At 53.8% G+C, this 18,967-nt stretch overlaps 4 protein-coding genes across 4 annotated transcripts; 3 read left to right on the forward strand and 1 right to left on the reverse strand.

Moving 5' to 3' along the window:
• The first annotated feature begins 2,273 nt into the window (after positions 1–2,273).
• GPSM3 (G protein signaling modulator 3) lies at positions 2,274–3,414 on the forward strand. The gene is made up of 4 exons (XM_007951308.2): positions 2,274–2,315; positions 2,542–2,644; positions 2,857–3,056; positions 3,277–3,414. The coding sequence occupies exons 1-4, from the start codon at positions 2,274–2,276 to the stop codon at positions 3,412–3,414; spliced, it is 483 nt and encodes a 160-aa protein (XP_007949499.2).
• A 1,463-nt stretch (positions 3,415–4,877) lies between these two features.
• Positions 4,878–8,363, forward strand: PBX2 (PBX homeobox 2). Its single transcript, XM_007951309.1, has 9 exons — positions 4,878–5,098; positions 6,065–6,138; positions 6,347–6,594; positions 6,693–6,883; positions 7,058–7,193; positions 7,320–7,473; positions 7,847–7,935; positions 8,060–8,146; positions 8,271–8,363. The coding sequence occupies exons 1-9, from the start codon at positions 4,878–4,880 to the stop codon at positions 8,361–8,363; spliced, it is 1,293 nt and encodes a 430-aa protein (XP_007949500.1).
• A 2,111-nt stretch (positions 8,364–10,474) lies between these two features.
• AGER (advanced glycosylation end-product specific receptor) lies at positions 10,475–13,256 on the forward strand. Its single transcript, XM_042782386.1, has 11 exons — positions 10,475–10,526; positions 10,722–10,828; positions 10,960–11,152; positions 11,339–11,403; positions 11,507–11,594; positions 11,680–11,874; positions 12,004–12,131; positions 12,318–12,459; positions 12,760–12,786; positions 12,913–13,039; positions 13,160–13,256. Exons 1-11 carry the CDS (start codon positions 10,475–10,477, stop codon positions 13,254–13,256), a joined length of 1,221 nt encoding a protein of 406 aa, XP_042638320.1.
• An 821-nt stretch (positions 13,257–14,077) lies between these two features.
• On the reverse strand, positions 14,078–16,044 carry RNF5 (ring finger protein 5). Its single transcript, XM_007951311.2, has 6 exons — positions 15,905–16,044; positions 15,048–15,066; positions 14,846–14,958; positions 14,479–14,533; positions 14,283–14,400; positions 14,078–14,175 (listed from the first exon to the last, which is right to left on the reverse strand). Exons 1-6 carry the CDS (start codon positions 16,042–16,044, stop codon positions 14,078–14,080), a joined length of 543 nt encoding a protein of 180 aa, XP_007949502.1.
• Positions 16,045–18,967: the final 2,923 nt, after the last annotated feature.

Raw genomic sequence — 18,967 nt, forward strand, 5'->3', positions numbered from 1 at the left:
GCCCTGCTCCCAGAAAAATGAGTGAGGGGCTACAAGAAGGCAGTGAAGTGGGACAAGTCCCCTAAACTGGAACCAAGGACTGTAGGCAGATAGATCTAAGATGTTCTTTCCTAGATATGGTTTCCAAAGGAAACCTCTCATACCTCACCCCCGCTGCCTATATATAGATGGCTGACAGCTACTATGTGCCGGGCACTATAGGTGCCAAGGGGGAGGGCCCAAGGGCAACTCCAGCTGATGACCCCTTGCATTCACCCATCTCCCCAAAAAAAACTTCACTGAAGGCATGAAACACTAGTCTCCTAGCTACAGTTGTCTCTATTTAAAACCCTCAAATATGTCACCCATGCAATAAAGCTGATTTGAAATTTGATTTTTTTTGGAGGAGTTGAGAGCAAAAGTAGAAAAAATATGGGAGTGACTTTTGGAATTTTGTGCTCTAGGCTGAACATTTGGACAAAGAGCAAGAATAAGTAGTTTTGTAGATCATATGTTAATTTAGGGTAGCAGCTGAATGTGTGTCTAGTAGCCTAGGAAGAACACACATACACAGTAGACCATACCACTCTTTGTCCTTCACCCAAGGGCATTTGGTGATGACTGCTTAGGAGATTCCTAAAGTCTCAAGTTAAATAAAAAGAGACAGAGAGAACCTCTTAAGGAAACTTTATCCACCTTTCACCAACATGGTTACACCTGTCATAGTGATGGACCTAAGACAAGGAGGTGAAACGCAATTGAAAGTTAATAATAGCTACTGGTTATTATTACCAGAGTACTATCTGCCAAGTAGGAGCTCTGGTACCGTAGTGCCCAAGGCATTTGACTGCTAACCAGAAGGCTGGTAGTTCAAATCCACCATGCACTCCTCAGAAGGAAGGTTGGGCAATCTACTTCCATAGTGATACTGCCTCAGAAACCCAAGGAGGGGTCGCCATGAGATGGCTATGACTCGACACCAGTGGGTTGGGTTTGGTTTGATGTACCAAGTGCTTTATTGACTTCATCCTCACGTCAACACTATGAGGTAGGGGTTATTAAAACCTCATTTTCTTCTTATAGAAACTGAGACACAGAAAAGTTTATTTCCCCAAGATTGGATAGTAATAAGTGGCAGAACTAGATCTTCATACTCCAAGTCAGCATAAGCCTCCTAACATGACAGGTTGCCATTTGTTATTGCTATTATGTGCTGTTGAGTCGGCCCCAACTCATAGCAACCCCTCATTGGGTTTCCGAGGCAGTATCACTATAGAAGTAGATTGCCCAGCCTTCCTTCCGAGGAGTGGCTGGTGGGTTTGAACCGCCAGCCTTCTGGTTATCAGTCAAGTGCCTTAGGCAGTACACTACCAGAGCTTTAGAGGCCCCAAATATCTGTACCTGTCCTGCTCCCACCTTGGTGTCAGAATTAATCAAGGCTGGAGCAGGATGGTGTTCTGCTCCCTTTTCCATTTCTGTACCTCTCATTCATGACCGGAATAAAGTTCCCCTCTCCCTTCTCTGTGCTAAACTGAGTTGCCAGAATGAAATGCATCCCATTTTCCCATAGTTGATTCATGTCTTGTTCCCTGTAAGCACCTTGAGGGCAGGGATATTCAACACATATTTATTGAATATTCAGTAAATATACAATAGTAACTGAATTCTGTGTGTTGGACCAGGTGCTAAAGGTGTATGTATGTGTTTGAGGGCAGAAGATTCCTGAGTCTGTGTTCTCTGCTTCCTGTTGGGGCAGCACTCCTAATCCCAGTAGGTCTGAGGATTTGTGGGGAGAGCTGAATCCCACACGGAAAGGCCCTAGTGTGGGGGAGGGGCTAGGGGGTTCTGAGGCGTGAAACCACTTCCTGTGTAGCTAGTTCCTGTGTTGACAGTGTTGACAGAAAGAGCTGAAGGGGAGGTGGGGTGGAGGAAACAAAGCTAGGGGTTATGGGGGTGCTGAGGCTGTGGGGATAAGGAGGCTATGAGTCCTTCCCCACCCTGAGCCCCCCTCCTACTTCTGCAGCTGGAGGAGCTTTTCCTGGTCTCTGTGCTCCCCTGGGGCTAGAGAGGTCCAGCAAACTGTTTGGGTGGGAAAAGAGAACTGGAGGAAGTTGACAGGGATGGGCGGGGCCGGTGGGGGGGCTGACCAGGAACCCAGCTTCCTGCTCAGAACCCATCTAGCCCCCAGCTGGCCCCCTCCCCTTCCAGCCCCCTCTCCCTTCTGGAACCCAGGGTTCCAGCCCTCTTCCCAAATCCCAGCCACGCTTCCCCCATCAGTTTCTCCCCTTCAGGGGATGGAAGCCGAAAGACCCCAGGAGGAAGAGGATGGTGAGCAGGTGAGCCGGGCACCACCGAGGGGAGGAGGCTGACACTGGGAGACCGGGAAGGGAGAGGACTCAGGGCAGAGACCCAGCAACAGAGAACTCAGGAGACTTAAAGGGCTTGGGCACACTGAGGCAGGAAGGGAGACAGAGAGGAAGCAGGCTCCTGGCCTAGCCCCCTGCCTATTCCACCTCCTCCATTCACCTCTGCTTGACTGGAACGGACATCTCCCGGCATCAGGGCCCCTCCCAGGATGAACAGGGCTGGCCCCCTCTGAAAACCACTACAAGGCCTTGGCGATCTGCTCCTCCATCCCCTCCTCCTCCAGGGACGAGAGGCACAGGTACCTTCACCCGCCCAGGGAGCCTGCCAACCCTGCTGTCCACATCCTTCCTGACCCCATTACCAAGACATATTCTGTTATGGCCTCCCCCAACTCTGGACTCCCCATCACACCCCCTTAGCTCCAACCCAAAGACCCTAATCTCTTCACCCAGTTCCCTCTCACCCTCTGCCAGCTTTCTCTGTGTCTCTGAGCCCTCCTCCTCTCCCCAGGCCTGGGGCCCCGTTCGGCCTCCCTGCTCTCCTTACAGACAGAGCTCCTTCTGGACCTGGTGGCTGAGGCCCAGTCCCGCCGCCTAGAGGAGCAGAGGGCCGCCTTCTGTGTCCCCCAAAGCCCCCCAAACCGAGCCTCAGCCACACCCCGGCCTCTTGAGGACAGAGAACAGCTCTACAGCACCATCCTCAGTCACCAGGTGAGACACCCCCAGGAGGCAAGACCTAGACCTGGAGGCTAGTCCCTGTTCTCTTTCAAGCCCTACCCCTCCTCCCCAGGCAACCGCCCCATTGCCAGTCCCCAGTCCCCCCTTCCCCATCATAGGTATCCTGTATCCCCACACTAGCCCCTGGCTCTTCTCAAGTGTCCTCTCCCCTCAGAGCCTCACCAACACCATTCCCCTCCCTCCACTCCTCCAGTGCCAGCGGATGGAAGCCCAGCGATCAGAGCCTCCCCTGCCGCCAGGAGGACAGGAACTCCTGGAGTTGCTGCTAAGGGTTCAGGGTGGGGGACGAATGGAGGAGCAAAGGTCCAGGCCTCCCACACACACTTGCTGAGACTTGAGCTCCTAACTAGCCCCTTAGCACTCCTGGGGCTCAAAGCTGGGCTGCTCACTGCCTGCCCTCAACCCTGCTTGGCAGGGGCACCAGAGACTGGAAGACCCAACAGAAATCTCAATATTCATCCCCCTTGACCAGCTCCCCTAGGAAATGAAGGGGGTGAAAGTCCTCAAACCCTGGGAATAGGAAAAAGGCAAGGTAGGATGATTATTGAACTTCCTCCCCAAGCACATAGAAGCTTGAGGCAGTAAGAGGATCTCAGCCACCGGGGGACACTTCACTCCCCGGATCTCAGGGGGTGGCTTGGGGTCTCTGCCCTGAGCTGTAGGGACATCCCTAAGAGCCAAGTCACTAAGCAGGGTCTCAGGGCTCAGGCTTCCACCTTGCAAGAAAAGGCAAACCTCCCAAGGTTGTGGCCCGAGAGCCAGCCCACCCTCCTTCCCTAGAAGAAAGGAAGAGTGGGTGGGCGAGGAAAGAGATTAAGGCTCTCAGCCTACGCCCCCCACGGCTCTCGCCCACCCCAGGACTGAAGGGCTGTGAGCCGACCTTTAGCCTTGCCCACCCGCCCTTTCCGCCACTGCTGCTCCGACTTGGTCTGATGTTTTGGTTGTGTGAATAAATGCAATTTCCCTCTGGACTGAAGGCTGGTGTCTGGGGGGCGGGAGTGGAGGGTAGGAAGGTGAGGCCAGAGGCCGCCTCTCTCCCCAGTCTGGCCGGAGGCCAGCTCCCCTCCCTGGCTGGTTAATTACTGGCTCATTAAGCAGCGGCTGGAGACCTCGCTAATTATTCCCCCCAGCCCCCCTCTCCTGGTTTTAATTAAGTAGAACTGGGAGGAGAGTCATTAGGACAAGAAATATGAAGTGAGCTGTCTGTGAACCCAGGCATTCCAGCGGCCAGGGTCCGTATACACCCCGATCCCTGACGCAGAACCCAGGTTGCTGCCCCCTCCTGGGCCTCTGAAGTCCAGCCCTGGGGCATTCCCGCATTTTCTCTGATGGGCCAGCCTCGTCCCCTTGTCCTCTCCCCTCCTCCACTCGGTCTCAGTTCCTCTGTTTGTGTCTCTCCGCCCCCAGCTCCTCCCTGTTCCTCCTCCCTTCTCCCCTCCTCTTCCTCCCCGGCTCCCCTCCCCCATCCTCCCTCCCTCGCTACCCCCCTTCTCCCTCCTCCCTCTCGCTCACACACACCCCCGCTTGGGCCTCCTCTCTCTCTCTCCCTCTCTCTCTCTCTGTCTCTCCGGCTCCATTTTCTCCGCCGCCGGGGGCCGGGGTCTCCTGTGGGGGGCCCAGCCGGTACCCCAGGTCTCCCTTCAGGGCCGGGGTGAACCCCCGGGGGAGCCGGGAGGGAGGAGACGGGCGGGGGTGGGGGCGGAGGGAGCAGCGGCCCCGGCGAGTTTGGGGGGGGAAGTAACCAGGCGGGGGGAGGGGCGGAGCAGGGAGGGGGCCCCAGGGCCCCCCCCAGCTATGGACGAGCGGCTGCTGGGGCCGCCCCCTCCAGGCGGAGGCCGGGGGGGTCTGGGATTGGTGGGCGGGGAGCCTGGGGGCCCTGGCGAGCCTCCCGGTGGCGGAGATCCCGGTGGGGGCAGCGGGGGGGTCCCGGGAGGCCGAGGGAAGCAAGACATCGGGGACATTCTGCAGCAGATAATGACCATCACCGACCAGAGCCTGGACGAGGCCCAGGCCAAGTGAGTGCCCCCACCCCGGGACCCCACACAGACCATTCACAAGCTGTGAACCTTCTGGGAGCCCCTTAACTCCAGGACCCTCTCCGGAATCCTTCAGCTCTCTTCTCTCCTTACTCCTGGGACAGGCCCCCCAAGATAAGTGATCCCTCTCAAACCTCCTTTCACCCCCAGGCCCTGAAATCTTCACAGAGGGAACCCCAGGTGGACACACACACACACACACACACACACACCCCTAAACTCTCTCTGACCCCCACACTCCCTTGGAATGTCCTTCTGTCTCCGGAGCCCCCTTCTGGCTCCCATACTAAGAATATGCTCTCAGGCTGTGTTGTCCTCTCCCCTAACTCTCCAGCTGGCCCACTCCCATTCTCTCTAGATCTTGGGGCCTTTGCACCCCTCCCTGGAGCTCCTAACATTCCTCACCCACCCTTCCCCTTCAGTTCAGCCAGAAACTAGGCACCTCACATGTTCCCCCCTGCTCAGTCCCAGGACCCCTACACATACACATCTATACTGGACTCCCCACTTGACCTCAGCACCCCTAACTCTTCTCTGGTATCCTCAGTCTATGACTCTTCTCCATCTCAGCCTCCGTCTCTTTTCCTCTGAAATCTCCCTAGTCACTCATTTCTCTAATGACAGCCCCCCTGCCTGGCAGACTCTTACCCCATACCTTTACTTATCCATTCCCCAAAGTCTTCAACCCACTCATGGCTTCCTTAGCATCTTCCCTGTCTTCCCAAAGCCAAGCAGCTTCTCCACATCTTTGTGTTCTAGGAGCTGGTCCCTTCCCATGACCTCCCAAATCCATTCAGCCCCCCCAACCCAACTTTCTAATTTTCTTCTCCTTCCATAGATTACCTTAACCTTTTCCCTGGTTTTCAGGTTCCCCTTTCCCACCCTCTGCTGTTTCTGTAGCTTCTCAACTTCTTTCTTTTTTTCCCTGTTCCCATTCCTCTGAAGGAAACACGCCCTAAATTGCCACCGAATGAAGCCTGCTCTCTTTAGTGTGCTGTGTGAAATCAAGGAGAAAACCGGTATGTGGTCCCCCTCTGATTCTGCAACTCTGGGGACAGAACCCTGTTAGCTATAGGACTTGGACTAAGAGTTTGACAACTTGGGGTTGAGGAAAGTGGAAAATTGGGGGCTGGGGAGGAAACCAAAGCTGGGAAACTTGGGGCACCAGGAGGGCTGAAAGCTGGGTCAGAGGACCCTGGGTCCCTAAGTCCACTGCCTGCATCCTAGGCCTCAGTATCCGAAGCTCCCAAGAGGAGGAGCCGGTGGACCCACAGCTGATGCGCTTGGACAACATGCTTCTGGCAGAGGGTGTGGCTGGACCCGAGAAAGGGGGGGGATCAGCAGCAGCAGCTGCAGCTGCTGCAGCCTCGGGGGGTGGCGTGTCCCCTGACAACTCCATCGAACACTCAGACTATCGCAGCAAACTTGCCCAGATCCGCCACATCTACCACTCGGAGCTGGAGAAGTATGAGCAGGTGAGGAGAGGAGGCTAAGGTGAGTGGAGGGAGAAGCTCTTAGGGGAAGTCCCAAGGCCAAAGGACTCCTCCTCAACCATCACATGGGCCCCATGCAGGCATGTAATGAGTTCACAACCCACGTCATGAATCTGCTGAGAGAGCAGAGCCGCACACGGCCTGTGGCGCCCAAGGAGATGGAGCGCATGGTGAGCATCATCCATCGGAAGTTCAGTGCCATCCAGATGCAGCTTAAGCAGAGCACCTGTGAGGCTGTCATGATCCTGCGTTCACGCTTCTTGGATGCCAGGTGGGGCCAAGAGGTCAGGGCCATCCCCAAACCAAGTCATTCCTCTCCAGCCCCCAAGCTGCCATGTTGCACAATGTGGTACCTTGTGACAATGATGTCTTCTAGGGTTATGCAACATGGTGGCCCTACCAAGACACCAACATCCTCCTCACCACCCTTCTCCCTCCCCTGTAGACGAAAACGCCGGAATTTTAGCAAACAAGCCACTGAGGTCCTAAATGAGTATTTCTATTCTCACCTGAGTAATCCATATCCCAGCGAGGAGGCTAAGGAAGAACTCGCCAAGAAGTGTGGCATTACTGTCTCTCAGGTATTGGGGGTAGGTGGCTTGGAGAGAAGGAATCTTCAGGCAAAAGCTCTCAGCTCCCATTGAATGAGGGGGCTTCAGAGAGAGAGGTTTCCTGTTGACCCTTCTTTCCTGCCCAATATCCCACAGGTTTCCAACTGGTTTGGCAACAAGAGGATTCGCTATAAGAAAAATATTGGGAAATTCCAAGAGGAGGCAAATATCTATGCCGTCAAGACCGCCGTGTCAGTCACTCAGGGGGGCCACAGCCGCACCAGCTCCCCGACACCTCCTTCCTCTGCAGGTGGATCCCACTGCCACCCTGCCTGGCTGTTTTGCACACTTCCTGCTTTTGTTCCCACTTCCTGTCTAGGCAGGATCATAGTAGAGGGGGCCTTTTGGGGTGAGAAGGACCAAGCTGACACAAGGTGGGGGTGCTGGGGGACAGAGGCCAGTGTAGTTATTTCTGTTTTTCTTCCAGCAAGTGGCCTGGAGAGATTCGGGAACAGCCTGTTCTGAGTGTTGAGATGTTGCTTTGTGGATAGTTTGGGTATAGTAGCACATTCCCACAGAGCTAGTGCAGAAGGACTTTTGGAAATTCAGATTTGTGGTGAGTCTCGTGTCTGCCCTTTTGGGCTCTGTTGAACTTTCCCTAATTCCCTCTCTGCTTCCTCAAGGCTCTGGCGGCTCTTTCAATCTCTCAGGATCTGGAGACATGTTTCTGGGAATGCCTGGGCTCAACGGAGATTCCTATTCTGCTTCCCAGGTCAGGGCCCCATCTCCTTTTGAGTAGGGCCTTCCCAAACCCTGTTTCTCTCCCTTTGGGATTCAAGAACTTTTTTTTCTGCACCTTCTCCTCACTGTGTCATACCTGTCTGTGCTGCCTGCAGGTGGAATCGCTCCGGCACTCCATGGGGCCTGGGGGCTATGGGGATAACCTTGGGGGAGGCCAGATGTACAGCCCCCGGGAAATGAGGGTGAGTGGATACTGGAAGCCTCCCTCTCTCCGGCTCTCATCAGGACAGGAGGGTCTTCTCCCTGACAGCATTGTCCCTACATAGGGTTTCTCAGGGCCCTAACTATTGCTCTCTCCTTTTCCAGGCAAATGGAGGATGGCAGGAGGCTGTAACCCCATCCTCAGTGACATCCCCGACGGAGGGACCAGGGAGCGTTCACTCTGACACTTCCAACTGATCTTGTCCCTCAGAGCCACGGGCAGGGAAATCACAAGTCGACTCTTAAAGAAGATGTAGGAATCCAGAGGACAAACCCCAGAGGAGAAGCACAAGACAGAAGGGCAAATGGGGTCTTCCCCCTTGGACTGGACTCTCAGTGCTAGGGGTGGTAACTATGTGGCAGGGAGAATGGGGTACCCTAAGGGGACAGTGGGGTCTGTCTCCCCCTTTTTTGCTCCTTTCAGCCTTTCTCTCCCCTTTCTCACATGGAGAACCATACATATGCACACACTTCCAGAAACCTGCTTTTCAGACTTTCTCACACAACTCTTCTGTTTCTCTCGCGTGCTCTCTCTGGCCTCCCCCTACTTGCCCCGCCTCACCCCACTTATCTGCTCTGGAATCTGTGGAGACGCCAGCCCTGCCCGACCAGAGATGCCAAAAATGGGGACACAACTTCTGGACAGAGGACATGGGCCGTGCCCCTGTGCATCCCCACCCCCTGCTCCTCCAGACGGCTTTAATACCTCATACGCAGCTCATCTTAAACCAATAGAATCGCTCGGTGGACGAGAGTGTCTGACTCAGATATCTACCTCGGAGGGAGTTTCTGCTACTTTAGGGAATTGTTGACTGGGCTTTGGGGTTGAATTGTTTTTTTTTTTTTTAAAGGAAAAAAAGAAACCCTGGGATTTGTCTCTGCTGGGGAGGAGGGTTCGGTTTTTGGTTGTCGTTGGTTCTTGGTTTTTCATTTAGTTTGGGGAAGTAGATGTTTTTATAAATATGTCGACTGATTTTTGTTTGTTTTGTTTTGATTTCTTGTTTTCCCATATTAGGAGTTGATAGCCAAAGTGTTCATGGTTAAGAGAAGGGGGAATGAATAGAACTGGTGAAGAGGCTTACCTGGCCCCAGCCCTGTCTATCAGGAAGTGATGTCCTCCTTTGTAAAATGGCAGAGGTGTTTTCTTTCGCTTGTACAGGCAGCTGAATGCTGCATTTGGTGGGGAGGATGTGCAGGGCAACCTTGCCAGCCTTCTGTTTGTTCCCTTCTTGCCACAACCCTAGGGCAGGGCTGGACTCAGTGTCAGTAATTTTGAGGAAATTGAAGGTGCTACCTTCCCCTGTGACAGGTCTTTTTTTTTTTGGGGGGGGACTATTTTCAGTTTGGAAGGGGGAAGGATCAGGAGGGGGTGACTGCCAAATATGTTAAATATGGTTTGGGATGCTTGTATATGTATCTTCCTCAATTTACCCAGAAATGAGGTATCTTTTTTTTCTCTCGCCAAAATTAAGGGAGTAGAGAGAGAGAAGAGAGGTTGCAAAAAGCCAGGTGTGAGGGAAAGAACAACCAACACTGTCTAATCCTGGGCCCTGAGCCCCACCATCTGAACCCCTCAGGCATCCTCAGGATTTAACAAGACTGAGGGGAATCTCTCCCATCAATGATCTGGACAGATGGCGGGGAGCAGGTTGGGAGTGTGATGGGTAGGGTGTGGGAGGCATGGTCCAGGAGCAGTTCTCTCCTCACTTGTAAACTTGTAGTTTCACAGAACAAACTGCGGTTTTAAATAAAGAAATTTCTTTTTTCCCTGGGTTTCGTTGAGAATTTTTTTCATAAGCACGGAAACCCCAGAAGGAAAATGTTTCATTCACAAAGCCCCAGACAGGTTTGGTTCCTAGTTCACCTGTGCTTCCTCCCACCTTGCCCTCACTACCCAGGCCCACAGTTAACCCTTGTCTCCCCTGCCACTGGGAACAACAGCCACGCCTAAACCTGGTTGCCTAGGAACCTTGCCTAGTCAAGATGGGGCTCCAGTCATCCACCAGGCAGGTCTTGGGCGACAATGATGGAAAATGGTGGTGGGCCCTGAGGGGATGAAAAACTTGAAGGCTCCTCCCTACTCCCATAGGTGTGGTTGTGCCCACAGGCTGGTAGTGCCCAGGGGTGGGGTGATAATAGTTTCTCCTAGTACCTGAAGGACTCTTCAGAGAGGCACAAATTCCTAGCATTCCCTGTGACTGAACAGGACAGGGAGATGGGGGGCAGGGGCAGGGTACAAGCCTCCCCTAGGGCGGTGGCCCTAGCACTAAAGGGGCAGACGGTTCCCAGAAGCCTTGAGAGGAAGCAGGATGGCAGCAGGGGCAGCGGCCGGAGCCTGGGTGCTGGTCCTCAGTCTGTGGGGTGAGCCACTCCCCCCCCCAACCCTTCCTCCCTGCAAAGGGCACACTGTGATATCTAGCCCCCTGCCCCCTTCAAATCTCCCCAGAACTTTGCAGGAACCTGGGAACTGCTTTTCAAGCTCTTTTACCCATCCTATCCTAATTTCGTCAGTCCCCATCTTACTTGCTGCCCCTCCACCATGGTGCTGTCTCCCAGGGGCAGTAGTAGGCAGTCGCAACATCACAGCCAGGATTGGAGAGCCACTGGTGCTGAAATGTAAAGGGGCCCCCAAGAAACCACCCCAACAACTGGAATGGAAACTGGTAAGCAAGGCTTCTGTCCCAGTCACCTAACTTCCAGTGAGAGCAGCAAAGATTGGCATCCCTACTTCCCTACCTCATCAGCACTTCTCAAAGGACTTGCACTGTTTTCACCCCCTTTTCTTTGTCCCCAGAACACAGGCCGGACAGAAGCTTGGAAGGTCCTGTCTACCCAGGGAGACACCTGGGATAGTGTAGCTCATATCCTCCCCAATGGCTCCCTCCTCCTTCCTGCTGTTGGGATCCAGGATGAGGGGACTTTCCAGTGCTGGGCAATGAGCCGGAATGGGAAGGAGACCAAGTCCGACTACCGAGTCCAAGTCTACAGTAAGGGTTCCAGGGCCTTCTCCAGGGCCCACCTCTCATCTAAGGAAAAGCCTTCAACCCCAGCCCTTGATGATTCCTTGGCCCTAGTGTGTGAGAACCTTGAGAACCTCTGACTTCCACTCCTCCCATCCCCACACCTGGGGGTGCACGCTGCTGCAGCCTCTCACTGGATTTTTCCTCCTCCAGAGATTCCTGGGAAGCCAAAAATTATAGATCCTGCCTCTGAACTCACAGCTGGTGTCCCCAATAAGGTAGTGGAAGAAAAGGAGGAAAGAAGCTGGCCCTGTGAATGAGAGAGGAATGTGGGTTTTGTGTACCTGTTTTCAAATGATGAGGCAGTCACTCTTTTCCCAGGTGGGGATCTGTGTGTCCGAGGGGGGCTACCCTGCAGGGACTCTTAGCTGGCAGTTGGATGGGAAACCCCTGATATCTGATGGAAAAGGTGAGTCTCAGGGTAGCCTCTCCGAGCTGCCTTCTCTCTGATCGCTCTCCCGCGCCCACCCTGGGATGTCTTCCTACCACCTCAGGAGTGTCTGTGAAGGAAGAGACCAGGAGACACCCTGAGACAGGGCTCTTCACAGTCCAGTCGGAGCTGATGGTGACCCCAGCCCTGGGAAGAACTCCCTGCCCTACCTTCTCCTGTAGCTTCAGCCCTGGCCTGCCCCGGCGCCGAGCTCTGCACGCAGTCCCCATCCAGCCCAGTGTCTTGGGTGAGCGCAGAGGTAGGAAGGGCCCCAAGCTCAGCAAACACGTTCTGGATATATAGCCCTCAGGAAGAGAGGGGACAAGCTCATCTCCATGGGACCATTCAGAGGTGTGATTCTCAACCTTACACCCCTCCCCAGCCCCAGAGTCTGTGCCCCTGGAGGTCCAATTAGTGGTTGAGCCAGAAGGTGGAGCAGTAGCTCCTGGTGGAACTGTGACCCTGACCTGTGAAGCCCCTGCACAGCCTCCACCTCAGATCCACTGGATCAAGGATGTGAGTGACCTGGAGGGAGTTGGGAGGTAGAAAGCACATCATGGGCAACTAGAAGAATGGCAGAGGCTAATGGACGGAGAGGCAGACTAGGAGCTGGGGAGGAAGACAGGGTATCTGAGGATGTACAGAAATGTGCAATATGTGGAGAGGTTTCATCATAGTCTCCTATCCCTGTTCCCTCATCAGGGCATGCCCCTGTCTCTGCCCCCCAGCTCCATGCTGCTCCTCTCTGAGGTAGGGCCTCAGGACGAGGGAACCTACAGTTGTGTGGCCACCTATCCCACCCACGGGCCCCAGGAAAGCCCTGCTATCAGCATCAGCATCATCGGTGAGATGACCCCCCCCCCCAATCCCAAGGATCCTGGGCCTGGGGTGAGGGGTGGTGCAGGCTTCTATTCCCTCCCCTGTTCTGGCATTGTCCCAGAACCACACCATCCCTTCCCCTGGTGGCCTACACCCAGGCTGCCTCTGCCCCACCTAAACCCTGCCAAGAGATCAGCCCAGCCCTAAAGGAGCCTCTCCCCTCAACCCTTAACTGAAGGGAAAGACACTCCACTGGGGCCCCACTAAACAGCGCTCTCCAAAACTGAAGCCTTGCCTTTTGACTTGCTCTGACCTTGTCTTCCAGAAACAGCTGAGGAGGGGCCAACAGCAGGTGAGGGACTGGATAAGGTCAGAAAGAAGAGGCAGACAGACCTCAAGACACATGGCAAGGGGTATGGTCAACAAGAAAGAGTAGTGAGTGATGGGGACTGTGCTCTCAGTTCTCCTCTCCCTACAGGCTCCGTGGGGGGACCAGGGCTGGGAACTATAGCTCTGGCCTTGGGGATCCTGGGAGGCCTGGGGACAGCCGCCCTGCTCATTGGAATCATTGTGTGGCAAAGGTGGCGACGCCAAGGAGAGGAGAGGTAAGTGGAGGACGCCAGACTCCTTAGAACGGAGCTTCTAGGCAGCAAGTGAAGGGCTTGAGGTGGTACAATGGAGTGTTGGGAATCATATACACGATTCTCCCCAATGCTCCTCCCCAGGAAGGCCTCGGAAAGCCAGCAGGAGGAGGAGGAACGTGCAGAGCTGAATCAGTCAGAGGAGCCTGAGGTAGCCAAGGACAGTGCAGGAGGGCCTTGAGAGGCCCACACCAGACCTCAGCCACCAGGTCCCTTTCTCTTTTCCTTTCACTGTTCTGGCCTCAACCCAGCTCTCCCCTGTACCATCCCTACCCCAACTCACCAAACTTCCTTCCACAACTAGGGCCCCCCACAAACAATGACAAGTAAACACCTGACACATTGTGCCCTATGTGCTTGTCTGTGTATGTGGCAACCTCACCCCTGCACATCTGAGAGCCTGGCATGAGGGGCTCTCCCCAATACTGTCCCCAAACTACCCCAAACATCTGTTCAAGCTGGGGAGAAGATCCTCCTGTCCAGGAAGGTGGGAGGGTGGAAGACGTTAAAAAGAATTTCCACCAATACGTTTCACTTTTTTTAATTGAATTTGTAATAAAGGAGGTTGTGAGTAGGAAGAACCACTTAGTGTCAGAACACGTATTAGACACTGGGAAGAGAAAAATTAAATTAAACCAATAAGGGGTGGGGGAGAGTGGGAGAGAGTCAGAGGGAACCTTGCCCACCATTTCAACATCAAATCTAGAAATCTAGGGGACAGCAAAGGGTTAGGAGAGAAGAGAAACAGACATTCTCTTCAGTCTGTCCTCCTCCCTAGGGCTGGGAGTTAGAATGCCATTAAGCGAGTAGTTCAGAGCAGAAAGCTCTCTTATCCTGTATCCAGACGTCACTTCTCCCTGCACCCTCCTTGAGAGTGGCTAGTTGGGCCTTAGCCAACAGAAGTGGAGGGGCTGGGGGAGAGGGGTCAGGAGTAAGGAGGGTCAGGAGGGACCCCAATACTGATTCTCCTCTGGCTGGAGGTGGGTAGGAAGGCGACACAGCTCAAATACTGAGCAGCCAGAAGAAGAAGAAGATGGCAAGAAACAGGAAGAGGGAGTCCTGCCAGCTAGAAGCTGGGTGGCCCTGTCCCAGATCCACACCTGTGGGAGAGAGAAGAGTTGTAGAGGAAGGACCCACTCCAGGGTCAGGAGGGGGCTCGAGGGGACACAGAGTGCTCCACAGTAGGAGCCGAGGGGACAACTCTTACCTGTGCCTCGACGGAAAGGCTCACGGGCATTGAAGACGGTGGTGAAAAAGCCAAAGGGAAAAGCACCAACACCAAATGAGAAGTGAAAGCCCCCAGTTTCGCCAAATGGTTGGAATCCCTAGAGACGTGGAGAAAGTCAGGGGGACGCAGGCAAGTCTTAGGCAAGGAATGGACACAGTGGAACAAGAAGACTTACCCCTCTGCTCTCCGGAGCTGGTCGCTGGCCCTGGGGGCGAGGTGGAGTTTTCAATCTGAGGAAGGGGGGGGGGAAAGAAACAAACTCACTGCCATCGAGTCGGTTCTGACTCACAATGACCCCCTTTGGGTTTCCGAGGCAGTAAATCTTTATGGAAGTAGATTGTCCAGTCTTCCTTCCGTGGGGTGACTGGTGGGTTTGAACTGCCAGCCTTCTGGTTAGCAGTCAAATGCCTTAGGCACTGTGCCACCAGATCTCCTTGAGGAAGAGGAAATGGAGTAGCAATAGGAATGTTCTTTTTTCCTTCACACATGCCTCCCAGGGCAGGAAGTCTCCAACCTTCCCTCAGCACACCCTTCTTTCTCACCTGGGATCCTGAGGCTTCTGGCTCCCTCGCCCATAAAGTGGAACCACCTGCTCTCTGCTGATCCCAGCTTTACACACTGGGCACTCTTGCCTCTCAGGTCGTGTCTCCAGCCACTAGGGAGAAAAAAATAAGGTTTCCAGTACAGTCTTCCAGCACCTCAGACCTCCCCCCGTCTCTCTCTTCATCTTCTCTGAGTACGCACCTGATGAAGACAGGGCCAACTGGATAGGGGGAGGGGAAAGAAAAAAAAAAAAAAAGGTCAAACTAGCTATAGAAGAGATGCAAACTCATCGATACTCATCTCACTCCTCTCCCCTGGTATCCCTGCTATTGCTTTTCACATTTTCTACAACCTCTACCACAACAGCCAACCCAGTCTTCCTGCTTCTATGATCTTCCAACACCTAAAGCTCCAGCCATCTCCAACATACTCACTCCTCTTCTCCCTTAACACACAAACACGCATTCTCAACTCCTCCTTTCTCTGCCTGTCGACTTAATTTCCAGTTAATCGCCAACACAGCCACATCACTCCCAAGCCAAACCCCCTTTACTATCATATCTCCTTTCTACTCTCTCAGCCTCAATTAAATCCTTGTTTCCATGACCTTTTAACCATTTAAGGCTGCCCCTCCACAGTGCCTTTATTCCCAGATTTGTCATCGGAATGTGATCGTACCGTGCGTCTCCCATACTCAACTAATGCATGCCTCACCTAATCTTTGGGTCTCATCTGTTTCCACCTGTACAGCTAAGCCACTTACTTGAGATAAGGAGATCTCACCTTACTACACCTTCCACGTGCTGCATGCTGTGTCCCTCCTATTCCACACCCTCTTAACATATCCCACATTTCTATGACCCCTACTTTCCACAGGTTTCATCTTTACAGACGTGACTTCCACCCACACATTCCTAAAGAGACATATGACCTGTCTTCGTGTATCATATATGGGGATGTGCCCTATGATTATCTGTATGATTGTATAGTCCCCCGCCGCCAACCTCCTCAGTAGAGAGGTGAGCCCCTCCTCCCGCCCCCCTTTCCCGGGTCCTCACCAGTATAAGTGGCCACACACACTGACCACAGCTTCCCGAGCAGTCTCCAGACATATATTGCATTCGAAGGTCGCGCCCGCCCCGCCCCGCTCGCGGTTTGGCCCTTCAGGGCCCCCGTCCTCCTCCTCTGCTGCTGCCATGGCCGATTCTATTTCGCCCCCGCGTACCCTCACAGTACACCCAAACACACATACACACACCCCTACACGAGAGACCGCCTTCTGCCCACAATCTTTGGGCAGGCGTCAAGGCTTTTTAATTACTATTGGTCTGCGTGCCTGCCAATCACATGGGTTCCAAAGAAAAGATTGGTCTAAAGGTGGGGGCGAAAAGAGGCTTGCGCGGTCCTGCCTTTGCACAATGATTATTGGTTGGTACAGTCGGAGTAAGTATCTATAACCATGGGATTTGTAAAAACTCGATAGTCCTGCGCCTGGCCAGGGAGGGGCCTTATTCGTCTGAGTAACTGCCTGTCATAACCAAAGGCCAGAAGCAATTGGTTCGGGGCTACATAGACCTTGCCCACCATAAACCCTTTTCTTTCCTTCCCTTCCTCTTTGGAGAAAGTCTACGTTCCTATTGGACTTTTGAACTTGTGACTCAGAAGCAATTGATTGGTTAGAACTCGTCCGGAAAATGGAGGATAAGTAAACTGCGCATGTGCAACACGCGGTGGGCCTGGCCGGGCCAATCTTAAAAGGATTGAGCTTTCTCTGGTCCCACCCTTCACCGCGATCTTGTCTCCATGGTAACTGCTCTACAATTGGCCGGGCTCGAGGTTCAAAGGCCACGGTACTGTTTCATCCGGGTCCTCTGGCTGTGGACTCCCTCAACTGGTTGGGCTGTCTCCTTCGCCCCTGATTCGCCGGGATCTGGAAAGACGGCGAACAGTCGGAATAGAGGGCAAATATTAGGATCGCAGGGTTCAAAATGGCTCCAGCCGCCTTTGGTGATGTAGAGAGAACATGGGTCTGCCCCTCCCTTTTAGTGAAGAAGGGAGCAGAACTGGGATTAGCCCGACGTTTGGATGGTGCGAGCATTGGTGTGCGGCGCTGGTGTTAACCCATCTCCCTCGGCTGGACGGCTCAGCCTGCCCCTCTTTAGGTGATTTACAAACCAGAACAAAGCTAATGGCCCATCCCTTTTTTAATGTGACACACAGGGTAGAATAGGGTGGACGTCTACTTTTCAGGTATTAAACCTGAAAGCAGAAAAGGACTGGCTCCACCCTTTTGTGAGGGGGTGTAGATGGGCAAGACCCACCCCTTTTTAGGTGACACGCGGCAGAATGGGGTTAGGCTCTCTCCTTCCTTGTTTTGGTGTGTCCAGCAGAACTGGGGTCTTCCTCTGACCTGGACCCTTAGGACTTAGGCAAGCTGCTTCAGAGTTTAGGCCTTTCCTAGACAAGGACCATCACTCTGGCGCAAGGTGTAGAGTTAGGTAACACTGGCAGTGTTCTTTACATCCTCCCCCAGGGCGTGTAAATTTAAGCAAGGAAAAGGCGTGTCTGGAGCCAGAGTCAGAAGCTGGTTAAAAGCTATTCAGCAACACCCTGATAAAAGGTCTCACGTGACTCGAGTGGGGTGAGGTGGAAAGTTGAGAGATGATCAGAAGGCAGGGGAGGTGAGGGTTCAGAAGGCCTGAAGACATTTAGGAAAGAAGGAATTGAGAGAGACAGGTGGAGAACAAGGAAGGAGGAGTCATGGAATGATCCTGGTAAAGGGATATATGGGGAAAGGGGGAGCAGGGCTGGAGAGGGAGCTAGATACAAGGGTACAAAATTAAGGAGGCATGCTCACCCTAGAGGAATTAGTATTCTTACACCTCGCCAGGAACCCACTACAAGAAAAGAAGCAGTCAGATTCAATGTTGGGGGGGAGGGATGACAGGATTGGCTCAGCTTGAATGAGTAAGGAGGCTGATAAGGAACTAGAAAAGAAAAAGTACTGACATAAACAGTATGGAAGAGAAAGGGGAGAGGGCTGGAGAATATTTCTTATTTTTGAAGTCCAGCGAGGGTAGGGGAAGGGAGCTAGACTGCTAAGTGATAATGGTGGGGACAAAAGGGCAAAGAGACTAGACCAAAGGACTGAAGGGTGAGGTGAGGAGAGATGGAGCCCTGAAGAGCAAAAGAAGGGAGGTAAAGAACTCCGTGCCTAGCAGATAATAGGTGCTTAATAAATGTTTGGAACGGAATCGAGGACAGGAAAGAGGGTCTTTGAGAATCAAAGTTGGAGCTGGAGAGAATAAGCAACAGATATGGGAACGAAGGAGAAGGAGAAAAACCAGAAAGAGTCCAAGTAAAAGTGTCAGTAAGTGAAGAGCTGATGGGGAAGGAATGGGCTGAGGAAGGAACACGGCACCTAGGGATCCTGAGTTGTGTATGCTGAATGGGGGTTGCAGGAAAAAAAAAAAAAGCAGCAGCAGCAGGTGGAGCCCAAGGGGTCCGAGCCCAGCTGAGCTCTTGTGAGGAGGAGCTAACAAGAGGCTATGCCTGAATCCTTGGGAGGTGATTGGCAAAATAGGCCGCCCATCACCGCCCCCCACTTCCTGGACTGCCCCGGAAACCAGCAGGCGTTGGGGAGGGGTGTGGGGGGATAGCGGCAGCAGCAGCCCCAGCCCTCAGAGAGAGACAGCAGGAAGGGAGGGAGGGAGGGAGCTGGGGGGACAAACCCCTATCATTCCTACCGCTATGGGCCCAGCCTCCCACTCCCATCTCCTCTCCACCGGCCGGGGCTAGGACTCCCCCCAGTCCCGTCGCCCCCCTGGCACCGACATCCCGACAGAGGCAGAGGCACAACCAGCCGCCACCACCGCTGCCGCAGCCTGGCTGGGGAGGGGGCCAGACCCCCAGACCCCCCACCCCACTGAGGTGGGGGCGGGAAAGGGACGGAGGGAGGAGGGACGTGGATGAGGGATGGGGAGAGATTAGGTCTGGGAGGGCCGATTGGGGAGAGGGTTGCTGAGGAAAGGAGAGGGGGCCTGAGAGGGAGGAAGAATGGAACAGACAGGGGAGGGAGGAGAGCTAGAGACCCTGTGAATTGGGCACTGGGGGTATGGGCA

The sequence above is a fragment of the Orycteropus afer genome, unplaced genomic scaffold (assembly GCF_000298275.1).
Source record: "Orycteropus afer afer isolate SDZICR_OR568_19922 unplaced genomic scaffold, OryAfe1.0 scaffold00294, whole genome shotgun sequence".
Classification (NCBI taxonomy): domain Eukaryota; kingdom Metazoa; phylum Chordata; class Mammalia; order Tubulidentata; family Orycteropodidae; genus Orycteropus; species Orycteropus afer.